At 45.0% G+C, this 27157-nt stretch overlaps 1 protein-coding gene across 7 annotated transcripts in view; it reads left to right on the top strand.

Moving 5' to 3' along the window:
* Nucleotides 1-26208, top strand: part of chchd3a (coiled-coil-helix-coiled-coil-helix domain containing 3a) — a 57419-nt gene extending 31211 nt beyond the window's left edge. For 2 of the 7 annotated variants that reach the window (XM_076111418.1, XM_076111422.1), the window contains exons 6-11: nucleotides 2079-2162; nucleotides 10327-10397; nucleotides 13976-14011; nucleotides 22317-22452; nucleotides 22694-22734; nucleotides 25493-26208. In XM_076111418.1, coding sequence (XP_075967533.1) covers nucleotides 2079-2162; nucleotides 10327-10397; nucleotides 13976-14011; nucleotides 22317-22452; nucleotides 22694-22734; nucleotides 25493-25502 — 378 coding nt within the window. In that variant the 3' untranslated portion in view covers nucleotides 25503-26208. Of the gene's footprint in view, nucleotides 1-2078; nucleotides 2163-10326; nucleotides 10398-13975; nucleotides 14012-14118; nucleotides 14161-19809; nucleotides 19841-22316; nucleotides 22453-22693; nucleotides 22735-25492 lie in introns of those variants that run through there. The other 5 variants (XM_076111420.1, XM_076111419.1, XM_076111423.1 and 2 more) reach the window with 5 other exon arrangements.
* The last annotated feature ends 949 nt before the right edge of the window (nucleotides 26209-27157 follow it).

The raw sequence follows: 27157 nt of genomic DNA, 5'->3' as shown, positions 1-27157 counted from the left end.
GCCCCTCGGTCCAACGTTATCACGGCCTGTCGAAAACTTTGCCAATCTATCCCAGAAGCCCCGATTGCACGCTTGGAATCGCTAACACACTTTAAGGTCAAGACGGTGCTACTTCCCGCGTACTTGCTGTAGACTTTTTAAGGGTGTACTCCAGGGTGCATTCAGCCACCACTCAGGTTTAAGTTCAACTTGATTCCATCAAGTGCAGGCCGCTTGAGCTTTTTCCATCACACCGGCCACGTAAAAAGCATTTCAGACATGCAAAAGGGGGGGGACACAGTGGAGACAATCGTCTGGCCTGAACGACGAGGCGGGCTAATGTTAGGTTGTGGTGTTGCTTTACCGAGTGTTGTCAGGAATACCATAAAGTGGTGCTGTGGAGTGTTCTGGACCTGTGGATGGCATAATGTCACTGTGTGCCTTCGCAGGTGTTTTGCCCGTGTTTCTGTGTTAATTGCGGCGCGTAAGCTTGGAGCATCCCCTTGACTTTGAAACCCCCCCCCCACCACACACACACACACACACACACACACCACTGCCACTCATCTCATGCGAGCACAGCCCTTCGGTGTGACACTCCTCATCACAATGCAGAGAGCACGCAGCTCTGCCTGCAGTGCACCGAGTCGCCCAAACACAGATGGTTATCAGAGGAGTAGAGATTGGACGGGGTAATGCAATATGTTTTTTTTTTTCCTCTCCATACGTTGTTTTCTTCTTACTCCCCTCCGTCTCCTTCGACACTCGTAGTGCTGAAAGTACAGGCTTCAAAGTTTGTTTGCGTGGATGCTTGACATTGGACAGTCCTCTGCAATATGGCGGTGTGTCTTTGAAGGTTTGGAACCACAGTTCATGGTCATATACCACACATGTATTTGTGTGTGAGTAGGCGCTGGTGTGTGTGTGCCGGTGCAAGAGGAGATGGAGAGGACGGAGTGCGAGTGCTCAAGCAGAACCGTGTGGCAGCCAGTCACCCCGACCCTCTGAATACCAAACCTTTCCAAATGTCACTTTGAAGAAGTTCATGGATGAATCAGTGCCTCTTTTACACTCTTTTCTCTTCTCTCTTGTTTTTTTTTCCCCCCCAATGCTTCCCTCTTTCAGGAGATTGGACGGAAGGTAAGTCGAGAGGTCTCTACCTTCCGTTAGACTCTACAGTTCCCTTTCACTGTTTCTGCATCATAGAGTCGAGGTTTTCTTTTTCCCTCTCAGCCTCTTTGACACACATTTTATTTTTATTTCAGCTGTTCCATATTTTTGATGATCCCCTTTTACAGCTTTCTTCCTCCAAATGCTTTGTAGAATTATAGATGAGATTTCAGCGTATTTTCTAATCCTATTAACAGAAGGGAGCAGTAATAATAATACAAATGTGGTTGGGTCCCAAAGTTCGCTGTGGCTTTGAATAACCACCTCTCAGTTTGCGCGATACAAGTCCCAAATCACCAGTGTTTTATCAGGATCGTCCATTAGTAGCATTTTAATTTCTATTTGAGTCAGTGTTCCTCTATCCCAGTGTGAAGGACTGCTCTTCCCTCTGTGGAAGCCGATACGTCCGGGTCTTATCACCCAGAGAGTCAGCCGTACGTTCAGTGAAGGTCACAGTAGAGAGAAGGACAGCGGAGATTGGTAGTGCTGGGTAGATGTGTGTGTGTATACTGAGAGCTGATGTTATCCTCTTGACCTGATAGCGGTTTGGCCCAAGATTGAACGCAAGAGGACAAAGACGCACATACGATACATGCCGAGGCATCATCAGTCTCGCAGACAATAGACGCACTTTTCTACACGTCGAGCTGTACGTGCACACACACGCAACACTTGTCTATGTGCACGCCGGCGGGCACAGCGCTCATCACACATTAAATTAAACAAAGTGTTTCACAGTCTCGTCTATATATGCTTATAAACAGAGCGCCTGTGTCTGAGTTCTCCCTTCTTTACTTCTCTGATGTATACTTGTGTATGCGTGCATTTTGTGATCAGTATCCATAGAATTGGCACTGCTCCACTGAGCACACAAGTGATGGTTTTTCTTCTCTCGTGTGTGTGTGTGTGTGTGTGTGTGTGTGTGTCAGGCCAAGCAGCTGGGGGCCAGAGAAGCAGACCTAAACAAGCAGGATGCTTTCTACAGAGGACAGGTGGCTCGGCTGGAGGAGAGGGTAAGAAACCGTTTGCACCACAAGTCAACATGAAAACTGCCCGTATATGGACGTAGGTGATATTAATGCTCAACCAGTTACTACAGAAATAACTTTTATAACCGTTCACTGAGCTTAATCCTAACGTTTCGTAACATTCCTCTATTAATGTATAATACACTCATCGACACGCGGCAACGGAAAACACACCCGTGGTGTGAACACGTGAGCAAGCGCACGCAGATTAATGCACACAATCCAGTACACAGTGGTCACCACGGGCTCAGTCAAAGTACAGTCACATTTATTCATTTTCCTCGTCCCTCTGTCCCACGGTTTCTGTTTTCATCCTTCAACTTAAACTCGGCATGCTTTCCCCCGTGTGGTGCACATCGCTCTCTCTCTCTCTCTCTTGTTCTCTCGGATTGTCTCTCTGCGACTCCTTTGCTCTCTGGCGCTCCCTTTTCTTCTTTTAATTTCAACCCTCCTTACCTCCACCTGAAGGAGAAAAGGTTACATCTCAGTGTGTGTGTGTGTGTGTGTCCTCCTGTTGCTGAAAATGTCTCTACCCTGACGGTCCTTGTCAAACTAGTGTCCTACGGAGGGGGACGAAGGTCAGCTGCCGTGCTTAGCCCACTTCAAAGGGCAGCGCCACGCTGGTCCCAGAGTGAGATGCCTGCAAGGCAGAAAACCAGGGTCAAATGCCCCGTTAAAGTGTGTCAAAATGCTGCTCTCAAATCACAAGTGTATCTTGGGAAGGATACATGGCCAAATTTAATGCGCTTAAATTGACGCCTTCATGCTGGGAAGGAGCTTTGTCCCCTTTGGATGGGGCTGAAAAGTCAAACGCTCTCGATGGTGGAAACAAAATGGAGATTTCACACCGTTGTGAAGACAGATATGCGATGAGGAAGAAGAAGTCATATTTTTCTTCTTAGAAGTTCACATGAATACAAGCATGGCAAAATATCACACACTCGGGGGACACATTGTCTTCAATAGGACCTCAATGTCAAATGATTTCATGATGAAAGAAATGTGGTGTCTTATGTCTTACACCATTATTACAACATTGCTTTAAATATCGTTCTTAGCCGATTAAACCGCAGCACCGTTATAGTTATTCACTGTTCGTTTAATATTTTCCGTGTGGATTTGTTAGTTCCCATTAGCGGACAGTTAGTCTTGTTGGGTCAATAAAGCAAATGTTCCCTCCTTCACTCAGGATGAGTTCTTAAGCCAGTGGGTATTGAGTGGACTTCTGTCGGTAATTGGATGTGCATTGGTCTGTTGGACTCTGGTTGGGTAGCGGAGAGGGGAGGACGCCATTTGCTGACGTCAAAGGGAAGTAGTGCGTTAAGTGACGGATCATTTTGCAAAGAACACAACTGCACCTTTCAAACGGACTTTCTTCAGCAGGATGGTGGCTTTCAAGAGACCTAAAGATGTTTGAAATATTCTGAGATGGAGGCATGCTCGCTGATCCAGCCGTACAGCTGAGCTTCTCTCTTTCAATTCCTCAGCTCGTGTTGCATTATTACACCTTTTGGACAGTGTCGCCCTACCGCACCGCCCCGCAACGGAGAAAATGTGAGCGCTGATGGCAGAAGCAACGAGTCCCAACTAACACAGGCATTATCGACTTCAGACACTGACCATCCATCAGTCATGTTGGCCACTGGTCAATATTCCTTAGATCAAAGTGTCAACAAATCACCTTCACACCTCAAAGAGAGAGAGAAGATTGAGAGAGAGAGAGAGAGGAAAGAGAAGCTAAAGAGACTGGACAGCTGGAGACAAACTAGAATGAAATAGATTCTACCTGCGAAGCTATCACAGGAATTATGATGTGACATTTGTGAGTGAGTGAGGATAAGAACAAGAAAAAAGACAAAAGTAAAAGGAGGTGGAAGAAAAGATAAAATGTCATCAAATGATAAAGAACGAGAGTCTTAAAGGAAAGGTTAAAAGAGCACCACAACCCGAATCACTGAATAGTAAAAGAAACGGTGATAAACGGGGAACGTTAGACAAAGGGGCGGTCTGTGAAAATGAACATTTATTGATTCATGCACAGGAATTACCGTATTTTCCGCACTATAAAGCGCACCGGATTATAAGGCGCACCTTCAATGAATGGCCTATTTTAGAACTGTTTTTATATATAGGGCGCACCGGATTATAAGGCGCATAGAATAGAATAGCGTCGTAAGCGTGTCTCTTGAAAGGTGCCATTTTGGGGTCTTTATACACACAAGTGGTGTTGGACTAGGAGTAAGCACAGTACCGGTGTTTACCGCGGTGCGGCTTTGTAGTTTACCAGTCGTACTGAAACATTTTGACAGAGCGCCGTGTACAACCAGTATGGATCAACCAATTAACCAATTGATCCATATATAAGGCGCTCCGGATTACAAGGCGCACTGTCGTTTTTTGAGAAAATTAAAGGCTTTTAAGTGCGCCTTATAGTGCGGAAAATACGGTATATTATAAATCATTTCTATTTCCAAAGCACTTTGTCCTCAAAATTTGCGATTTATCTTTTTTTATTTAAAGTTTTTGTCCGGCTTCCCTGCTGAGCCGAAACCCGTCACACAAAACGTACACGTGTACATGTGTGCGCGTTTTGTGTGACGGTGAGTGATGCGTCGTGTGACTCAAGATCAATGGCGGCCATATTGCATGTTGTCTTACTGTGCAGCAAGCGGCTCGGGGCTCCGTAGGGGGTGCAGTCAGTTTGCACTGTGCTAATAACACTCCTTTTTCATGTTTTGGCCCCATCTCAGCCCCGCCTCACTCCATCCTCTCTCCAACGTGAGCCCGGCAGCATACCAAACAAAGTCACAAGTGGCATGTTCTGTTCCTGTGTACGCTCTGAAAACGTCCGCTTGGTTAATAGCGTCCACTTCAGATGACTGAGCTCAATACAAACTGTATTAGACAGTAGAGAGAGAGAGAGAGCGCATTTACAGATAGATACAAATAAAGACAAGTGTGTATCAAAGTAGACATAAAAGAGGTCGTCTCGGTCAGGCTCAAACTGACCCTTCGCTAAGCCCCTCCCCCAGAGAGGCCACTGTCCAATCCTACGTTGGCAACCCTAAGTTGTTTGGCGAAGGGTGAACTGAACCATTTTTCGGGGTTAATTTCTAGTGTGAAAACATTTTTTGGGGACATTTCGGACTTTCGCACCAATCATATTTTTTTCCCTCATCATCACGTCATAGCTGATTTTAAATATTCATGAGTAATGGCGTGTGAAAAGGACCTGCCCATCACAGTTCATTGAAGCACCTACCACAAGTGGGGGAGTTGAAATACCGTATAAGCATACATAAAATAAACTCTTAAAATGTGCGGCCGTGAACTAAATCACGCCGCTGTTGACCAGTCTCAAGTAGCCTGTTGGTGGGCGGTGAACAAGGCTCTGGTGATTTCACTTGGAAACCTTGAGCTTAATATTATCTCACAGCGCCGTTCCTCCCTTCACCTCAGGATTTCCCCAGCATCTTGCACACCGGCACAAAGAGGCACCAAAAGACAGAGAGAGAGAGAGAGAGAGAGAGAATATAGGTCTGATATATATTACACGTCTGTTCCAATCCAACACAGCCATTCATCAGAGGGGCTTCCAGTGACAGGCCATCACCAGCTCCGAGGCAGCTCGGCCCGCTGCCTCTGCTGCCGCCGCTCACAGCTACCAAATAGCCCCTGCGAACAATATATATATATTTATTAAATTTTCAGTCAATACCTGCCCTGCTGTAAAACAATCTCATATTTAACAATCAACTTGCCCGTGTTTTTTTGCTTTTTTTCCTGTTCTGTTTTTTTATCAAGCCCTCCCTCCTGGCCACATCTGTGTCTCTATATATCTCTGTCTTTTTCACATTATTTATTTATTTCGAGCTCTGTTTTTTTTCCTCCTCCATGCCTCAATTTATTTATTTTTTTATTCTTTTTTTTTTTTTATCTTTCTTTTCGCCTTGTATATCGATGGAATTGGATTTTTCTGCTCTCCTATGGAGGACAATCACTGCAGCAATTGCCATCTCATAGCAAAGCATCACGGCACTGTGAGAGGAAGACATGCGGAGGAAAGAGTATTAAAAAAACAGTAATAGCTTCTTTCTCCCTCTCTGACTTGGTGTCTTCATCTCCCCCTCAGTTTCTCATTTCTCTCTCCCTCTCCATCTCTTGCCCTCGATCTCTCTCTCTCTCTCTCTCTCTCTCTGAAGACTGAAGCTCAAATTTTAAGTACATTTTGCTTGTTGTCTATAAAAAAACAAATTTGAAACAATTCCAAAAATTACAACCGTTGTGTCTTGATGGTCTTGTTGCCGTATTGTAGCAGTAAAGACGTTTCTTAAGAATTCCCCTCTCTCCACCGTGAAGCGCTCCGTGTAGTCTCTCTGGCTCTGCTCGTTGTATAACTGGAGACGCGGTAATCCGGAGTGAAAACATGACAGAGTGCTGCAGTGTTGAGTTATTGTGTCGGAGACTGTTCGCTGTTATAGCCGCATGATGGGATTCACGGGGATTTAACGGGAAGTCTTTTCAAGGAATGGTGATTTCACAACAGCAGAGCGGCACATTAGTTTATGTTTTAAAAAAAAAGAAGACAGAAATCCGACAGCGGTGACGCTCCACAGGCCAAAACAATATCACTGAGATGCAACTTTTGAACTGTCTGCGTTCAGGGGCTCATTTTTAGTTAAAACTATATAACAGAGGTGGTGATTTAACGAATGGTAAGTTTCTAGGCCATAGCTAAGGGTGGTATAATGTATTGGTCAGCATTGTATTAAAAAGTGTTTCTATTTTTCTGTCCCCACAATTGGAACTCATTCCAGTGATTTGCAAGAAAGATGATTTAATGAACTAAACGCTTTAAATTGCCCTTATAAACTTAAGGAATAACAAACATAATGGGACATTTTTTCTGCATTTTTGCTGAGAGTTAGATGAGAAGATAGAGAGCACTCTCGTGTCTCTACATATTAAGCTTCAGCCGGTTAGCATAGCTTAGCACTGAGACTGGAAACAAGGGGGGGAACTGGTCTTCCATCCTATGTACCGACTGCACGGACGTTAGCTGTAAGCTAAACGGCATCGGACCGATCTTCTGTGTGGGAGTCCCGAGTGTCTGATCACATCGTTCCAACATTCGCCTCCCCTTCTGCCCGAACACATGGTTAGAGAAGCCTGTAGTCATATTTAGTTACCTTTTGGTTTAAAATGTGTGTGAAGGATAGGCACAATAACGGTTTAACAGCCTCTTTGCTCTCCTTATGAGCAAGTTGCACGCAGCAGAAGTCTCATTTACTCGAGCTCCGCAGAACCGTAATGTTGGCCGTGGTGGGGTTTCTCCCCATTTCGGCCCTCCTGCTCAGCAGCAGATAAGAGAAAGAAGCCATCAGTACAGGGAGTTATTTGTTTTACTCATTAAAAATGCGAGGCTTTTTTTCTCTAAATTGAGCAGGAGCCCGTGTTGCGGTGCAGCTTCTATCTTCTCCATATCGCTGCAGTGCATTAGCAGTAATGACTTAATTTGTCTGTGACACCCCCCACCAGCATTTTATTTGGTTCCAGATGAGCTAAAAGACCCAGTGGAGAGCACATAGAGTAAATAGGATGAAAATACACCGAAACACTGTTTAAGAGGTAGATTGCACATGGCGTATACACAGAACGAGGTTCTTGTAGCTACGCAATGCTGTTCATCCATTGATGAAGAATTGCTTGACAGCAATCAAAAAGCACAGAGGGCTGCAAAAAAAAAAACGAGGTTATGTTGTCGCCGTCCCTGAAAAGATTTTTTCTCCCTGGACTAAAAAAAACCCCAAAAAGGTCAGAGCTACGCTCTTAATCAGTTGGGGCAACGGCAGCAAATCACAATTTGACACCACTCAGTAATCACACAAATTACTCTCCGCTCTCTGTGTGTGTGTGTGTGTGTGTGTGTGTGTGTGTGTGTGTGTGTGTGTGTGTGTGTGTGTGTGTGTGTGTGTGTGTGTGTGTGTGTGTGTGTGTGTGTGTGTGTGTGTGTGTGTGTGTGTGTGTGTGTGATTATTTAAAGCCACCAGGATGTGTGTAGATAATTTGGCAGCATGTCCACACATGTACCCATGCTGTGTGTGTTAGTACCTTGTGCGTGCAGGTGTCAGCGTGAATGCACATGCTGTTTGTGTGTGTATTGTGAGTGGCCCTGCAGTCATTGTCACACACGGCCTTTTTGCCCTCCAGGTGGATTACGGTGCTGATTAGTGCCGGCTCGGCTATTTAGGGAGGTATTATTACCTTGTACTTAATATTCTAGACAGAGACCCAAATCCTTCTCTTTCCGACTCTCTCTTTGTCTTCCAATGGCTCAATTTCGGCGCCCAGGAGAAGTCTTATTCTTGCCTCTTTAGCAGCCCCAAAAAATCTCTTTTTATTCCTTTTATCTGTGAATAAGCTTCTCTTTTAAATCCTTTTGCTTAGCTCTTGACAGTTTCTTTGTCAACACCAAAAACCACTTGATTCAAGGCCAGGAGGGCACCGATACAACAGGAGCTTACAAGTTAACTCTTAAACTTTGGGCATACTTCTTCATTGTGTTTAACATACAAACTAATGTCTGCCTGAGGGACTGCTGCACTGGGTATGTTAAGTACTCGGACCCCTATTTTGTTTCAACATTATGTTTTAGATATTTCATGCAGGATCTTTACTCCCTAAAACATTCCTCCCTGAATGTGTGTCTTAGACATGTACAGAGAGGTTCATGACTTCATTTTTACTCATGGGACCCAATAGGCATAAATCATTTCCAATCAATTAAACTTGACACACGTGGACTTGAGACATCTCAAGAGAGATCAGAGGGGAAAGAAATGATCCTTGCAAAGGATCAAGCTATTATTTTAAACCAGTTCCATGTATATACCATCTATGAAGTATATGTTATAGACACATTTTAAATTACATGTGCAACTCTACAGAATGTGAACCAGTGAAGGACTCTGAATCAATTGCGAACCTTCAGTGTCGATCCAAATGAAGAGGACTCAAATCTGTATCAGACCTTTTGTCAGCGTTGTCATGTCCCATCTTCTTTTAGCTCGGCAACGCACATCTATTGATCTTTTCAGCAGCGCAGTTCATTCCTATTGATCGGTTCTGAACTATGATGAATCTCTGGGCTGCTAGAAGGTTAAATCTGGGCAGATGGGACCGAGATAGTTACCTTTGTCACATTTGTAGTGTGTCTGTAATGTATGCAAGATGATTTAAGTGTCTGGTGTCCAGCTTGCTTGTGTGAGCTTTATTTTCTCAGTAAAAGTATTAGTAAGTAATATTATTATTAAAGTGGAGTACTTCATTGGCTGTTTCGCAGCTGGATCAAACCTCGTACGACTCAATCAAGCCTTCCATCAAATTTAACAATCCCTCAGCATTTGGTCATAAATGTGCGTGACAGCCACTGAGGGCTGACAGAACGGATCTTCCTCGAGTGGTATAAACGGTGGAGGAGCTGTGTTATACAGCCGTGTTTGAGGAGGTAATTCAGGCTGAGGGCTTCCTGCTATGGGTTCATTTGCTATGGGTCACTGGGGGATTTTTGACTGGTGGTCTGCACGCTGTTGACTAGCGGCCCTCTGACCTGACAGGATTGCTGCCTGTTATTACAGCGGCCGCTTGTGAGGGGATCAGCTCAGACGCACACATAAACACATACCCATAATTCCCACACTCGCACAGAGAGGCAAACATACGTGCAAAACAATCCCAATATTTTTCACAGACTTCACACCTCCACGCATATACTGTACTTAGCAATCACATTTTGCAAAGCTAGCTTCCATGTTGTGGACAATAAGCCCAAGTGGTAATAGACCTGTGCCCTTAATACCTCTCAATTTATAATAGTTTAAATGGCGTTTGAGTGATGGCAGCTGAGGCCGGGCTGTGTAGTCTCGCCTGCACGGTAGGCAGGACCATATCGGATCTGAACTGCTGCGAGGTGTGACTTTGCTGAAAATGTTTTCCTTTTGCCTAAATAGCTTCAACCTGAAAGCAGGGAGGATGTGCGATGATGATAAATTGGATGGACTTTTTTTTTTTTTTTATATGCAAGAGATTGCAATCACATTTTCATGCATTTATCTCACTTACTGTTTTTTCTCCCCCCGTCTCTCCGCAGAGTGCTGAGTTCTACAAGGTCACCACAGAGAACTATTACAACGCTGCCGACCAAGTGAATGCCAAGTTCAAGTAAGTTCAGACGCAGTCAATCCAAAGTCGATAAAAGTTCAACCCTGTACTTTACGTTTACCTCCGAAAATAGATCTTTCGTTGTTGCTTTTTGAGCTCCATGTGTGTTATCTATAATGATGCATTCATTGAAGATTAGAAGTCCACGTGGACCACTGAATGCACTATTGAATCATGCCAGCCACATTCTAACCGATGTCTTTCAATCAGGATCACATTAGCCCGGCCCATTAGCGGCTGTTGATGATGTGGCTCACTGATAAGCCTGATCGCATGTTGATGTATTTCTTCGGCGTTGTTTCTTTTGTAAGACTTAATCTTCAGCTGGAGCCGGGTCAAACAGGATTATTAAATCATTTGTAGCAGTTTTATAACACATGCGTAGCTTTTCACACATCAAGACACAAAGTATAGGATTAACCTCTGTGCTGCAGAAAGGAAGTATAAATATTTTTCCTCATTTTCCCTCTCTTATGTTGCACAGATTGTTTGCATCTATTTGCAACCAAAGTGCATTATAGCACCATGAGGGAGTGTATGGTCCTCACTCGGTACACGCCACACCTTGCCGTGAATGGTTACTTAATTGAAGTCGTTAGCAAATGAGGTAATGATAATAAACATCCAAGCAGTCATGGATGTAGCACATACCCGACACGTATATGTAACTCAAGAAGATGCAGAATCCCTCGCCATCCGTGTTCCATCTGTCTTCTTAATAGGAGGCCATTAGGCTCCATAGTAATGTAGGAAAAGTGGATGAGGAGCCTGTAGGAGGTGGGGCAAGAACGGGCCCCAGCTCTGAGCTCTCCTCCAGGGAGGCTAGGCTAATTGTGTTAGCTTGTCATTAGCCAGCGCTAACACTGGGATCATTGTCTCCCTCAGAAATGCTGGAAAGTGATTAGCCTAGCCCACCGGGGGTTTAGCGCTAGACTCGTGGAAGCCGGAGCTGAGACTTCCCAAATCACATTAAAGAAAAAGCACCCCCCCCCCCCCCCCCCCCCGCTGGAATAACATTAGTGCCGAATGACAGTGCTAACTGCATGCGAATGTTGGACTAACGTGCGGGTAGTCATGTGACACAGGCCTCTGCATGAAGAGCGGTGATTGGCTGATTGGATTATATAGGAGGTGCATTAGCCGGGCTGTGACTGGATTACAATTGTGGAAAGGTAGAGGAGGGGGGGGGGGGGGATCTCTGTGTGTGTGTGTGTGTGTGTGTGTGTGTGTGTGTGTGTGTGTGTGTGTGTGTGTGTGTGTGTGTGTGTGTGTGTGTGTGTGTGTGTGTGTGTGTGTGTGTGTGTGTGTGTGTGTGTGTGTGTGTGTGTGTGTGTGTGTGTGTGTGTGTGTGTGTGTGTGTGTGTGTGTGTGTGCTAATGAAATGGCGGGAAGCTCTGGTGTTACAAGACAGGGGCAGGGATGCATTGAGGGGATCAGAGCGGAGGGTTAATTGGATTTAACGGGGCGTGTTTGGCCCATCTTTGTTTATGTGTGTGAGCTCATGTGTGATGCTGTATGTTTGTATGCACTCACATGTTGAACATAATGTGTGTGCCTTTTCTCAAAGCTCCCCGCTCTCTTATTATGACAGAGACCCTACAGAGATAAGATGCTATCTGTGCCCTCTGTTGAATAGTAACAGAAAATCTAATTTTTTTTTTGTCTCACACAAGCTTTTGATTTCCTCAAAGTTGAAAATGTCCCCCAGAAATAAAAAAGAAAAAGCAAAGCCGGGGCCTTATCCATACTTGATAGAATTATCATTTGATATGACATCTTTCTTATTAGAATGTCCTCATTTCCCCTCTCAGTGCCACGGTAAAGGGAGTGGTAGCACTCCAGGGATTGTTTAGTGTTAGGGCTGATATTAAGCTCCGCTTTATTATAAGGGACCAGAGGATTCTGCCTGTCGAGGGTCATATCTGTATGTGTGCTTTTGCAAGTTTTAATTGGGGTGTGTTTACCGTGTGGTGTAAGATCAGGTGGGAATATGAGGAACTTCCATCGGACAAAACTGTGACATTCAGATCAGGAAAATCAGGTCTCGAGAGTGGATGGGAATTAGAAGGAATGCATGTGTCATAGTAATATGCAGCACCTGTTCTTGTGATGGCTCTTTGGTTTGATGCTCTGTAATAGCCAACATGGGAAATAATGACTCTGATTTGAAACCGGATTTCAGTTGAATAACACTAATATGTAAATTTCACTCCTGTGTCACTGTCTAAAATATCTCTCTCTTGTATCGGTAATATTCTTTCCTTTTTCGGTGAGTTTGGTTTCATTATGGTGTGTTATATACTTAAGTTAACCATAATGTGCATCATTTCCATTCATCGTAATGTGATCATTTTTTTTGGCGATGTTGAAATAAATTTAAGTGTGAAAGGTAGGTACCCAAGGGAGGTGTGTGTGTGTGCGCGCGTGCGTGCGTGCGTGTGTGTGCGTGTGTGTGTGTGTGTGTGTGTGTGTGTGTGTGTGTGTGTGTGTGTGTGTGTGTGTGTGTGTGTGTGTGTGTGTGTGTGTGTGTGTGTGTGTGTGTGTGTGTGTGTGTGTGTGTGTGTTGCGTGCCGTACAGCTGTTCGCCGCTGTTCTACTGCAGTATTCCCACCAGAGTTTTCTGAGAATGATGGAGCTCTCCCAACCGGAACGCTACTGCATCACTGTGACCTCATTACAACACACACATACATATATATATATATATACATAAGAGACACGCATATCTACATTCTTTCACACTTTCTCACAGCTGTAGTGTTAGAAGCCAGAGCAATGCTAATATGAGAAAGAATACATCTCATCTTGTGCCCTGACAAACTAAACATTTTTACATTTTATTATGGACACATGGACAATTTTTTGTCTAAAGTGAGGAACAAATCCTGCACTACTACTGTAAAGAAAGACCCCTCGAGTGAAATTGTTGCCATGAATCATAACCTGCAGGGTATCAAACCTGCTCCCAACGACCTGTGCAAAAGACATTTGGCGTACAGCTCTTCCGCATATATACGTAAATATACACAACACGTAACAGATAATGTAATCGCGCGGTATGTTCGACACGCGCATACACATAACGCCGAAGCTTTTATTCACTTTCCACCGTGACACTGACTGTAGATAAGAGTTCCCAGTTGCCTGTGAAAAAGGAGGCGACCGTATCTTTCTCCCTGCACCTGATTTATATCCTGCCACGCCTTCACCACTAGTTGTTTATCCAAGTCTGATGCATTATCACACTGTCCAGCACTGAATGTGTGACCTTTACTGCACCACATGTATGTAAGAGTGCACGTGTGTGTGAGGATGAATGAATTAGAGTGAGCTCACATGTATGCATGTGGATATCTGCTTTTGTGTGTGTGTGTGTGTGTGTGCGCGCAGTGTCTCGATGGGCTGCAGTGACCCAATGGGGCTTTATTTTGAAATGCAAGCTGACAGGCTTGAAGGAAAATAATAGATGTGAGATTATGCGCAAAGATGGAACAGGGAATGAAAGAACAGTGGCGCGACCCTAAGCCTCCTGTCAGTGCTAACCTTTGGTGGGGCTTTGGGCTTCTTTGTTGAAACAGGTCACTGTGTTTGTCCAGGGTCCCTGCAGAATTGAGGTGAGACGGGGGGGCATCTGATACTGGTGAATGGGTGGGCCTGACAAGGCGGTGGAATGCCGAAGGATTGAGACCATCTTCTCGTATGTCTCCGTCTCCCTTCTCAGGGCCTCGAAAACTTGGATCTCTCCTCGCTTCCAGCCTTGATGGTGACATTTGTGATAAGATCATAAAAGGCAGTGTGTTTTCACCTTTTTGTGTTTGTGGCTGAGAGTGCAAGACTTTTTGGTCCCCCCCCCCCCCGCCCCTCTAAACAGTCGACCATAGAGAATAAAATCTCATTTTAGTCTGTCACTTCACCGTCACTCCTCTCCTCCCTCGGGCTACACACTCACTCCCTTTGTTGTTTATTTAATTAATTTTTTATCTCTTTTGAATAAATCTTTTTTTAATTTAATCCAGTCGACGACAACGGCGGCCGCGGTCCTCGCTTCGTGTCTCTCCGCGCACGCGGAGGTGGAATGAGGAGGCGTGGAGCACAACTTGTTGAATGTAAATGCCTCGTTGTTTTTCCTTCGTTACGCGTGAGTGCTGTGCACTGCCTAGGTCAAGAGACGTCTCCTCCATACCATGTGGGAGAAAGTAGATCCCACTCATCCATTAACACTATGCGCAATATTACCGGCAAACTCCTTGGCAATTAAGTTGCTGCTTAAGTTAAGTTTTCAGTGCAGCAAAACTACTACTTCTGTTTTAATTATAGTAAACAAAGATAATGGTCAGGTGTATTCCTAATTGTGTCATTTAGGTTTAAGACCACGTTTCAGTCATTTTCTACAAACTATTACGTTCTCGTCGCCAAAGTTGTGGACACAAAATCAGGAAATCCCGTGCAACCTAATGCAATCCCACACACGGTCCTGCAAGAAAAGCATTGCAGGACTATTGCGTCTGTTTTATCTTTCACAGTACTGAAGAGGATAAATACGCCGGAGAAAATCCAGCAGGTTCCCTGCTGAATCCGCCCCGCTGCTACACAATGTAAATACGGTGTTGAGGCTGTTTTTGGCAGTGCTCCTGTCTGTTAAAATGAATAATACTGACGTCCCAAAATTAATGAAGTAGTGATTTATTGCCAAAGCAGCACTTTTAATTACAAAAAAGAAATGACAGGAATTCAATCAGCAGGGAAGTTATTGCAAAGGACTTCAGTCGTAGTGGTAGAGGTGTGTTTCTCTATGAAGTAGTAGTCGTAGTAGTAGTCGCAGTATTTGGCTGAGCAGCTCTGACCCGTCTGTCAGGTGATGGTTAACCACGGATCTGTCGCTAGGCAACCCAGGGTGCAGGGACAAGATGGTGGTCAGCTGAGGAGACAGAAGTCAATAACTGCTTTAAAAGCTCTTCTATCGGCCTTAAGAGCTTCGCCGTGCCGGCTGTAAAAAAGCACACACTTCTGGGGGAACCTGCGTGGGCGCGCACACAGACACCCGATGCACATTCACACCTTTTTAGTGGCTGATTTAGGGACTCTGCTGCATTGGAAATGGTCGAGAAGCCCACTCACGGCTTTTTATTGCTTTTCTATGTTCTTGGGGGCTTTTTTTTTCCATTTAGCGAGCAGCGCAGTGACATGAATGATGGAGCAGAAAAGATGTGACAGGTAGCGTTGCTTGTGTATCCGGTAAATGTCCACCGCATATTTACCAACCAATCAACATTGGATGAACCTGTTTCACTGTATGTCTCGATATGTTTCTCCCAACGTGTTCGTCTTCTTCTTCCCGCTTGAGACCAGACTCAGAAGTCGGAAAGGACACTCCTTTTCTTTTTCCTCTCACCCGCTCATCCTTCTTTGTCTCCCCCCTCGCTGCTCACTTACGCACAGTGTTTTCTGTCTTAATTCAAATCTCTCTCACTCGCTCCCTCTTTGTTATCGTCTGCTTTCGCCTCCCTCGCTCACCCAGACTCTCTCTCTCTCTCTCTTTCTCTCTTTCTCCATTCTTGAGTCGTCTTTTATCCTTCCTGCTTTTCTTGATTCTCTCTCTGTTCCTTTCTCTCTCTCTCTCTCTCTCTCTCTCTTATTTAATCTCTTATCCATGCTGATGGATTTCACTGCAGGGGGTCACTCAGGTCTGCTTTTAAAAAGCAGCGTGAGCGAAATGTGTGTCATTTTTCTCCTTAACTGGATCATTTGTATTTATTTGCCCCCCTCCTCGGTACTGACGCCTGCCTTAACTAGAGAGAACATGAGGGCTTCTTAAGGGGGAACCAGCAGCCGCCCCTTAACCCTATTAACCCCTAAGTGGACCCAAACGATGATAAATAGAGAACGCGGTGATTTGGAACTCAATCTGGTGGCAGCCGAGTGTAATCCATACTGTCGATGGAGCTACAGTAAGTGTTGTAGATGTATGTAGGAGAAAGAACAAGCCAGGGATTGGGGAATGGCTTTCTTGCTTTTTGTTAGACATTTTAAATCCTTTGTCTCTCAAGCTCTGGAATGTAGATAAAATACAGAAGGGTATAGAACCGTCATCATTTTTTGGTACCAAACAAAATGTGTCTTTTTTTTACTTATTCTTTGATAAACAGAATTATTTTGGTGTCATGAAACCACCAAGCTGCTCCTTTCTTAAATGATGACGTATCAAAAACAAGTCTGGTTTGGGTATTGGTACCAAACTCAATAGTATTGTTTGAGCACCAATGATGGGAACGCATTCATATCACTTTCATTATGCTTTCGCCCCGGCGACAGAAATGGCCTTTATGTTTTTGGGTTGTGCGTCTGTCCGCCCGTCCTTACGAACCATTCTCATGTGTGAGATATCTCAAGAAAGCCTCAAGGGAATTTCTTCAAATTTGGCACAAACGTCCACTTGGACTCGAGGACAAACTGATTCGTTTTGGCCCGTAACACAAGCTATAGGGTAGGATCAGATGATGACGTTTCGACAATTTGGACAGACATGAATACAAACTGCAACTTGACTGGTTGGTTGAGGCGTACAACCGCGAGGCGGTATTTAAGTTTATCTTATGTTAATTTCTTAAGCTGTTTGCAGCGATTACAATATTTATTGGCCATCCACTGCTTGTTTTGTCGTTATATTATTGGAAGAAAGCTGTAAGCTCTTGCGGTTGGAGTGAAAAGTTGAATGGCAATCCTCTGGAGCCGGTTTGTGCAATCAATAATTCTTTTTGCAGGGGACGGTTGATATCCGGGGAATGGACGATGTCCGTTTTGTCTGTACGCCTGCCTGTTCACTGTGGTCACTCCTCTGTGCGTCTTTGTCTTTGTTCTGAGTTTTAATGCACCTCAAATTATGACGGATGAACGTACATCTTCCCAGATGTGCCTCACACTTTGCTCAACTATTGAAGCATGTTGCACCCTTAACGGAGATCTATGAATGTCATTTTAGTGCACTAGCTCGACATTGTTACAGCAGATGGTAGTCATGGTCAATATATGTTGGTTTGAAAAATGTACCGACACCGCTCCCCGCTCAGTCTATTGGCATAACACATGCATATTGTATGAAAACCCCAACATCGATCTCAATACGTCCTACTGGCAGTCAATGTGTTCTTTGAAGAATGCAGCCGATATAATATTATATATATATATTATAACTTGAAGAATATGTCTCCTCCATGGAAATTGTGCTGACTTGTGCAGCAGGGGGGGGCTTGAAAGAAGGGAATGTGTTAAATGATATAAGGACACCTTGAGGAGGGAGACAGACAGCGAGAGAGAGCAGGTAATCTGTTCTGCCTTATTACATGTTAAATGGGACACGTTCACCCTCTCGTATCGTTCCTGCCCCTCCTCTCAACCTCCTTTTCGGTTCTCTCTCCTAAAGGAAAACTTTACAAAGGAAGTGAGCGGAGCGTTCCAGCAGCGGTTTGTGGAGGCTCTTCCTCTGCTTCTCCCACATCTCCTGTCTCTTCTTCTCCACGCTTTATTTTCTGCCCTCACAAACACACATTGTCCATCTCTGTTGCAGTTTCTTAACGGAGTGCCCCCCCCCCCCCCTCTCCTCTGTCCTTTTTCTATTCTCTCTTTTCGTCTCTCTTTCTTCCTTCGCTTTGTGATTCATGACGCAGAGCAGAGAAACTGTAATGTAGATGTCTAAAAGCCGGCCTTACTCCACCGTTTCATTCCTATCAATGGATCAAAGCAATAGGGACTTGGGGTGTGTGTGGGGGTGGGGGTGGGGTGGATAAGGTGTTATAGAGACCTTTACTACTGATGGCACGAGGCGAGACCCCTATATGACTGTTTCGATTTACTGTCTCTGGGGTGCAGCGCGCACACACACACACACACACACACGTACAGTGCAAATAATAACCAACATGGCTAGATATCTCTATTTGTTTCAGAGGCTCCCCCTACATGCAGTCTTATTAAATATCCCATGAACCTCTGGGGGTTGAAGGATAGAGATGGTTTAAAAAAAAAAAAAAAAAAGAGGCGAGGGCATTTATTACCAATGGCTGTTTTTATAACCTGTAGAATAATCTATACGAGAGCAGCAGTGTCATCAAGACTTGTATCAATTTGTCGGTAATGAGATTAAGCAAAAACTCTGAAGTAATAGAATTCTGTTTTTCACACTTTTCTCTGTTCAATTTTGCATAGTTTTACATCCTCAACCCTCTCAAAAAAATTCAAATCCAACAGTCTGAGAGGTGAAATTGCTATTCATGGACATGCACGCTATGATAAGTAGACATTGCTTCATAAAAAGAGGTCAGAAGCAGAAGGGTTTGGGAACCACTGGCCAATACAAAGAGCTCCGTGTCCTCTTCTACCGACAAGAGACCCAAATACATCACATCCTGTTAACCAAAACCTAAAAAAAATGTCAAAGTGCCGCTGTATTTCTGTTTCATTTCCATTCAAACATAGCTTTGAAGAGGTTTTGCTTTTGGGAGTGTGATACGGTCTCGATGTTTATAAGTGCCTCACGGCTCAGGTTAGATCTGCATGCGTCACATGTTTTTGACTATATTTGTAATCACACCCTGTGGCTCGCACAGTGGAAGAATGGAATTTACACTTTGCTGTGTTTTACTCCTGATAATAGATCTATCTAGGTCTGAATTCAGCATGAAGAATATAGCTCCGTAGGGAGGTGTTGTTGGTGCTCTGTAATAAAAAAAGGATCAAAATCTCCCCAAGCTCGCCTAAAACTGAGTACAACACCTGAATGTATTTCCATAACTAGCCTGAACGAGTTTAGCAATTACCTTGGGCAAATAACAAACCAAAAAAACACCTGAACTGAACTTTGAAATGACCACAAGTGTGTTAGATGAGTATTATATATCATGACTTTATATTATTCTGCTATAAATGGGTGCATTTCATTAATTCAAGGTCATAAAGGGTCGTCTTCTCTTGGTTATGGTTTGTCGCGTATTCACGATATGACATGTTGACCGTTTTTGCATCTGCTCACCGTCCGCATATCACTACAGCAGCCACGCTATATAGTAAATGACATGAGGGCTGCTAATGTGAAACCGAGGAGGGAGGGAGGGGTGTAGTCTTTCCCGACCGGCTCTGCGGCTGTGGTTGGCTACAGGAACGTTATGTTAATCTTAATGATAGATGATAGAGGATGCAGCGTGCCGCCACAGAGTGTGTGTGACAGTGTTATTGTCTCCATGATAAACTCAACCACTGTCTCAGCCCCTTCCCCACGGAGAGAACCAGAGAGCAAGCAAAAAAATAGAAGTACCACTGTCTAGTTCCTCATCAAGAAATGCTCTTCATTTCCACCCCCCTCTCCCCCTTATCCTCTTTATCTCCCTCTCCTCTCTCTCTCTCCCTCTCGCTCTCTCAGAGGCCATTACTGGTGATAAACACTGTGGTTTGTATCAGCAGGATGCACCTGGTATTAACGCAAACGCTTAAAAAAACAAAAGTAATTAGTGGGTGTGTGTGTGGCTCCTCTCGTCCCTGTAGATGCCCATAGGCGCTGTAATAAATGAGCGCCGGGATCCATAGGAATAGGATGGCAGTGATTTCTGCGAGCGCCGCTGTCATCGTTCAGCACCCTGACGCAGAGCAATGGCCTTGTCATGCCTCCCAGCAAATGACTTGAATTTCTCCCCAATGGATCCGCAAATGCAGAACCTCCTCCACACGCCCAGCAGCATAGCGTTCCGGTCTGCGCTCAAAGTGATAACACCATACCGTGGAATCGACCAAAACCTGAGGGGAATGGGTTCCACATTTTGGGAAATGCGCGCATTCGCTTCCTTGCCGAGAGTTAGATGAGGAGATTGATACCACGCTCATGTCTGTACAGGGAGTATTGAAGTTACGACAGGCAACCGGTCCTATTATTTATGGCTCCAAAGGTGACAAAGTTGTCCTACTCTCTAATTAGCAATGCACCTCAAGGAAGCCACCGGACCTGCTCCCAGTCTCTGGCTAAGATAAGCTAACTGGATGTAGCTTCATATTTATCGTACAGACATGAGGGAGATTTCGAGTTTCTCTTCACTAGGCAAGAAAGCAAAGAAGTGTGTCCAAATTGACTATTTTCATTCCTTCGCAGTATCCCTCACTAGCTTTAGATATAACATTTGCTGCCCTGCTTGGCCTCTGAGCTCTGCTTCTGATGGTGATTGATGGGCTGCATTGATTAATCACACTACTGTTGAAGGTGTGGAGAGCACCTCTCATTCGCAAACTGTCACCGACCTGCACTTACAAGGACAATAGATTTTTCCCGGCTTCCCAGACAGATATGACCATGTGGCGATGCACATGTGTACACATTGCGCACGCTGCACCAGCCTCCTGCTGCACTGCACCCTGGGTAATGACCCATGCGACCAAATCCCCCTGCTTTGTATCCGACGGGGGGGGGTAATGTTCACTCCGGGGGGCAAATCAAACATCTGATTCTGACTCCAGGGGCTCGGCTTTACCCCCCCCCCCCCCCAAGTATTCCTTTGAGGTCTCCAGAGTTGCTGACGGGCAGAATCTCTTTCACACCCATGTGAGCCGTTTAGCGAGGCAGATGGGGTGTCCTGAGCACTGGTGTGAGCAAAACGATGACACCGCCATTAGCATAATAGCCCTAGCATGCACATGTGTCGTCGTTACGGATTTTTATGGGGGGTGTGAGGAGACAGACAAAAGCAGTTAACATTGGGCAAGGCCCCAGCGCTGGCGGTACGTCCCACCCCTCGGATTGGCCGAGAGGATCCAACACTTGCATACATCTCGCATTAAAAGTCCCATTTAAATGCACTTAAAGTTAGCATAGCAGCTACTATTAGAAGTGCTAGCATCTGGATCATACCGGCTAAGACGACAGCACTAAAGCCGTAGCAGACTTCAAGGACAGACGTGGGCGTGCTAAGCTAGTGGTGTGTAGCCCATAACCAGACATATTTGCATTCACAGTCTACAACAACAACAACAACAACAACAACAGCAACCTCCTGGTGAATGCGAAAAGATTGGATTTGCCATCTAGGCCACTCCAAGGTGACAGCTACGCAGGTTGTTTACGGTTGACTCTTTCAGGGTGAATCAATGGATGGATTCACTACCATCCAGTAGAGTGATCAATACTCTTCTCCGTGAGGTCTTTTGCAATCGTGTTCTAGTGGTAAGACATAAGAACAGGGACTAATTTCAAAGAAAGTATACTTAGCTCGCCGGTGATTTCAACCTCCTCATCATTATCATCACCATCATCATCACCACGCTGTAACAACTAGGCCTTATTGCTTGTCTAGATTAAACCAGTGCTGTTTTCTTGTTTACTCTGCATTACGCATTGATTTGCCGAGTTGGCTTCTCTTCCATGCAGTCCCATAGCACTGATGAATCTTTTCCTTTTCCAGGGGATGAAGCCATTGTGGGAAGCTCTATTTGACACCTGCTATTGTCCGTTTTTAGAAAACCTCTCCGTCGATGTACTAATCACGTCTGCATGGTTTGGCTGGATTGGCCTTTTTAACCTTCTTTACAGCAGATACAGTGATGTTAATCGGCAGGTGTTCGGGACTGGAATGGCAGTAGCAAGGGAAGAGGCAGAGGGGTGTACACACTATAGACTGCTGTATAGCTCAGTGGGATCTAACAATGCAGTGAGATACATCACCGTTGATATGCTCTTCTTGCAAACCAATTAACAGTCTATATAGCTCATACTCATTCGGTCAATCCCTCTGCTTTGCACATCCTTACACATTTTCCATGTTGCCTTCATTTTCTGTCCACGCTTTAAATCCTTCCCCTCAACTCTCATCCCATCACACTTTTTCTCAGGCTCCACCCGTGCCTCAATTTTCACACCATGCCTCTCCCCTTCTCTCTCCCCCGCAGGCGGTACGAGGCGTATCCTGTGTGTGCAGACCTGCAGGGCCAGATCCTCACATGCTACAAGGACAACGTCGGAAAAACCCTGAACTGCTCCAACATAGCGGCCCTCTACCTACAGTGTGTCAACAACACCAAACAGGTGCGCATTTACCCAACTAATCTGTTATCGCTTGTCGTATCTCGTGCAAACGTCATTTGACACGCTACGCCAGCGTCTTTTGCATCTGCTAAGTTATGTTTATGTGTTTTTTTGCATGCTTGTTGAGTGAAATGAATGAGCATTTCATTGCGTGCAACTTGTACCCTTTTCGAAAAATACGTAAAACTTAATTCGTATGAAACCCCCTCATGAATAACGTTGTTTTTCCCCCTCTGAAAAGAATCACAAGTGTGTGCATGCACCCTCGTGGACGGACGATATGTAAGTTGTAGCGCCTCCTAATCCTGCGGTGTAGCTTTCATTTGAATCGATGTGTGCATTACAAAGTAGCCCCATGTGTGTGTTAGCTACACAATACGTCATTGGGCTCATAGACGTGTGTGTGTGTATGGTAGCTACACTTTAGGAGCCATTCCCCTTTTTAAATGTCTAAATGAATTAATGTAATATACACGTACGCACCAGCATCCATTTACATGTGCTGGCTCCTGGCTTTTAGACAGGAGAATAGGATTTCCACCGGGCTACTGGCGCCTGAATAAAGCTCGCTCTAAATAGCCAGTTTAAACCTTACGGCCTATTTCCATAATACCTGCTGACACAGGCGTTCCCCTGACTGTCTCTGTGTGTGTTTTAATGTAATAAGACCAAGGGAGTAGTGCTGCTGCTAGTTGGGTACCGTTGTCCTCTCCGTGCTCTCTCCTTTCATTGCCAAGTGCAAATGTTTTCCCGCCATCTGTCTCCCCCGGTCGCACACTGTATGGTAATAGTAATGTCACTCAGGTTCATATTAACTTGATTCCACCTCTCTCACTTTGCAATATGTAACATCGCTTGGTTTCAAAAAAAGCTCAATTTACATTCATAGAGCTTTTCTATTAGATTTTTTTTTTTTTTTTTTTTTTATACAATTGCATTGTTTTGCCGGAAATGAAGGAAACTGAGTTTAGTGTCTCTCGCTCACTCGTGAGTATTGGTATTAGATCTAAAAGTCAGATGCAGGCTGCAGATATTTTTTTTAAGCTATAGATCATGTAAATCGCACGATGTTTTATTCATCGCGTGGGCGCGCCCGCGCGTGCATTTAAGACGGCTACCTGTAGACTCGTCGAGATGCAAGCAAGGGTACGTTCACAGGCCGGATGCTGTTATGATCTTGTAAATTGTTTGGAAGCAAGTCTGAGACGATATGTTAATCCGCTTGTGTTTATCGCCCTGCGGCAATCACAGCACACTCCTGTTCGTCTGCGCTTATCTGTATCAGACTTGCTTTTAGAGCCATTTGGTGCAAAAAAAAAAAGAACCAGTTCTGTGATAAGGCTTTAAAGGAATAATATGCAGAATTACACAGCCGACAAAATAGGGGGAAGGGAAGAAGTCGGATTGATATGAGCTGATGCAGCTTCCTGATTAGGATGTTTACACAGCTTTATCAGAGCCAAGCAGGGAGCTGCACTGAGAACAAATGTCAAAGGACGTGGCTTTGACCTCCTGGAGGTCGGAAGATCAAAACTGCGCTAACAGCCGCCTCTCCTCTCATCTCATCTTTCTGTCAAAGCCACTCGATAGCAGAGGTCGGGCCGTTTTCAAATCTCTTTCCCCTTCTTCGTCCTTCCCCTTCAAATCTTCAATTCCACTTAATACTGCGGCACCATGGGTGTAGATGGGGAAGATGTCCAAGATTCTGTCTCGCTGGGGATAAAAAAAAGAAAATCCCCCAAATCTCAGTTTTACAATATTGACCCCTCGACTGGAGTCAGCCCAGCCGGCCTTTGTCACTGATAATTAGCGTTCTTATCGCCACAGTCAGTGATAACATTTAAACCCACTTTCGCTCTCTTTTGTGCCCTTTTTTTGCTCTGCCACCATCCCTCCTTCCCTCCTTCCTTCTGCTATCCCTCCATCCCTGGTCACATTCCTAATGCATTGAGCACTTAACAGGTCCCGATAGTAAACAGTGAGGAAGAGGCAGTCGAAGGACAGATAAAGTCTCCCTTTCTTTCTCCCTCTATGAGTAAGAGTTTATCATGGAAGCCCATCTTTCCATCCACTGCTTGGCTCCTCATTCCATATTCTCGCCGCATGGCCGCGTCTTTCTCCCTATCTTTTCCTTCCCCACTTCATTTTTTTTTTAACACTGACCCTTCCGTCTCCTTTTTGCTCTCAAAGGGCCAAGAGAGATCCCCGTTTGTGGCTTCTGAGGGTGTTGTGTTTGCTCGGTTCAAAGTGAAAAGGGAGCTGGCTCGTATAACTGTTCCAACAGCATCTTAAGTATTGACATTTCAATCCAAATTGCTCACGATTTAATTCGTCCTGTCTATATTTTTAGACGTCAGTAAATCTCGTCTCAGAATATATTTTATTTTTGATTCCATAGATGCGTTTTGGCCGTTTCTCTAATCAGTGATTACATGAAAGTTAGTGACCGATCTCTGAGAACGCGTATCGATATTGCAGTAAGAAACACAAGTAGTCAAGACACCCATAGAGGTTCTAAAGACCCCCCCGGGCTAGCCACACGTACCTGGAAGGGAAAGCAAACGTGAACATCAAGTTATTACCCAATGAACTTACTCTATCTCGTCCAAAGCCCCAATTATTAAGTTGGTGAGTGAGGAAGAAGATCTTTTTCTTACTTTCTGTCTACGTAATCCTCTTTGTCATGTCCCCAGTTTCATCTCCCCCTTTTCTCTCTTTCGCTCTTCTTCTCTGAGGCAATTTTCGTTCGGCGGCATCCGCTGCAATAGCACGGTTCAAATGGTTATTGACAGGCAGACGGGGAGTGCTGGGGATTTGTGGTTGCACTTATCGCTTACATGGAATCCACTGCCCTCGGGTCTTTTCTCCTCTCCTGCAACTCACTCCATCCTCCAACGTTTTATTGTACTCCCAGGCCTTCCTCTGACTGACTTGTCTCCTGTGAGGGACATAATATCTTTCTCCTTTGTTTGTTTGTCTATTTTCATTTTATCTCCGTCTCTCTAATGCACTTTTCTCTCTGCTTTTTTTTTGTCTGCAGAACAAGTTGAGGACCGGGGGTTAAGGTAGCGAGTGGAAGAAAGAGAGAGCAATGAAGAGTTTATCGTGTGGGATTACCGATTATCGACCGACTGACTAACAGACCAAACCAGAGTGGAGGAAGGAGTGAGTCAGCACCAAGACACACACCCTCAGAACCTGCGTGGAGAACCAAACCCGGACCAGACGACAGGCACCGAGCACAGCACCCTGATAGAGAAATAGACACGTTTTCCCCTCCATTCTTCCCCCACTTCCCCACCTCTCTTACCTTTTGTCTATCTCTCCTGTGAGTGTGTAGCGAGGCAGGGACACAGTCTGCCATTTTGGAGACAGAGCAGGGACTGACAGGACCCTGCAGGCCTGAGTTTGGCCCACTAGAAGGACAGCAAATATGAACCGGACAAAAACCACAAAGAAAGCAAGCCGCCACTTGGACCCATCCCCTCTCACCTCGACACTGTTAGGAAAATAAAAGTCTATTTTTACGAGTAAAAGTCAGTCTTATTTTGTTGTCCATACTTGATTGTTATCCTGCTCCTAATGCACTATCCCAGTAAACAAATACACATGTACCCATCTGTTTCGTCTTTGCATCTGTTCGCGTGAGATTGAGTTGTGTTAATAATGTAACTATCTGCGTGTTGAGTATTCATCCAGACCAACGCTTGTGACAATGTGTGATCAGAGGAAATAAAAGACGAAACGATGCAGCAACTGTTGTTGAACTTTTCTCCGTGAATATTCAGCGGGCTCCATCTCTCTCGCGTGTGTGTGTGTGTGTGTGTGTGTGTGTGTGTGTGTCTGTGTGTATTTTATGGTAATTACAGCAAGCATTGTACGTCTTCGATGGATGCGCGGCCCTCGTGTTGTCGCAACGACATTTTGCCAAACGGAGTGAATGAGCCCAAGAGGGGGGGGGGGGGGACTGGAGCGCTGGGGTAACATCCGTCCCAGATGTTCTGCTTCATAATCTAGCTTTCTCTCTGTTCCTCTAGCTGTCTTTCTTTCTTTATGAACCTCTGTTGTGTGAATCCTCGGTGTGCTCTAGCTATTCAGTGAACGAGCAGGGATCTCCTCTTCCTTATCCCCTCATTGTCCCACTTTCCTTTTTACTTATGTACTTCTTTCTTTCAGTCTTCTTCCTGGCTAGAGTGTTTCTTTCTCTGCTCAGTCTCCCAGGCTAACGTTGCCTTGGAGGAGACGGCTTCTCTACGCTGTCTGCACTCTGCCAGACTCTCTGGGTTGGGTTTAAATGGATGGACAGACACTCTATGTATCTGTGTGTTTGGATTGACAGTGCACGCGGATGGGTGGGGTTATAACGCAGCCAGCCACACGTTTTGTATGCAGTAATAGTGTGTGTGTGTGTGTGTATGTGAGAGAGAGTGTGAGGGGACTCCGTCTGGGTTTGATGTGGAGGCAGGTGATCATATAGGAAACGTTATCTTAATACTGCATCAGAAGAAGAATGTGTGTGAGAGAGAGAGAGAGAGTGTGTGTGAGTGTGTGTGATGGACAGAGCGAGAGTGAGAGGCAGGCTGTGTGTGTGCGCGTGCAAGCATGTGATTCATTCTGACTAATCCCCCTGTTGTCTGTCAGTCAGCTGTCCTCTTGCCTTTTGACTTTTGGAGTCTCGAAGGGGGTGAGGGGTTGACTTCCATTA

Source organism: Anarhichas minor, unplaced genomic scaffold (assembly GCF_050575085.1).
Source record: "Anarhichas minor isolate MPS153535 unplaced genomic scaffold, ASM5057508v1 ptg000045l, whole genome shotgun sequence".
NCBI classification, from domain to species: Eukaryota; Metazoa; Chordata; class Actinopteri; order Perciformes; family Anarhichadidae; genus Anarhichas; species Anarhichas minor.
This window is presented reverse-complemented; position numbering and strand designations above follow the sequence as displayed.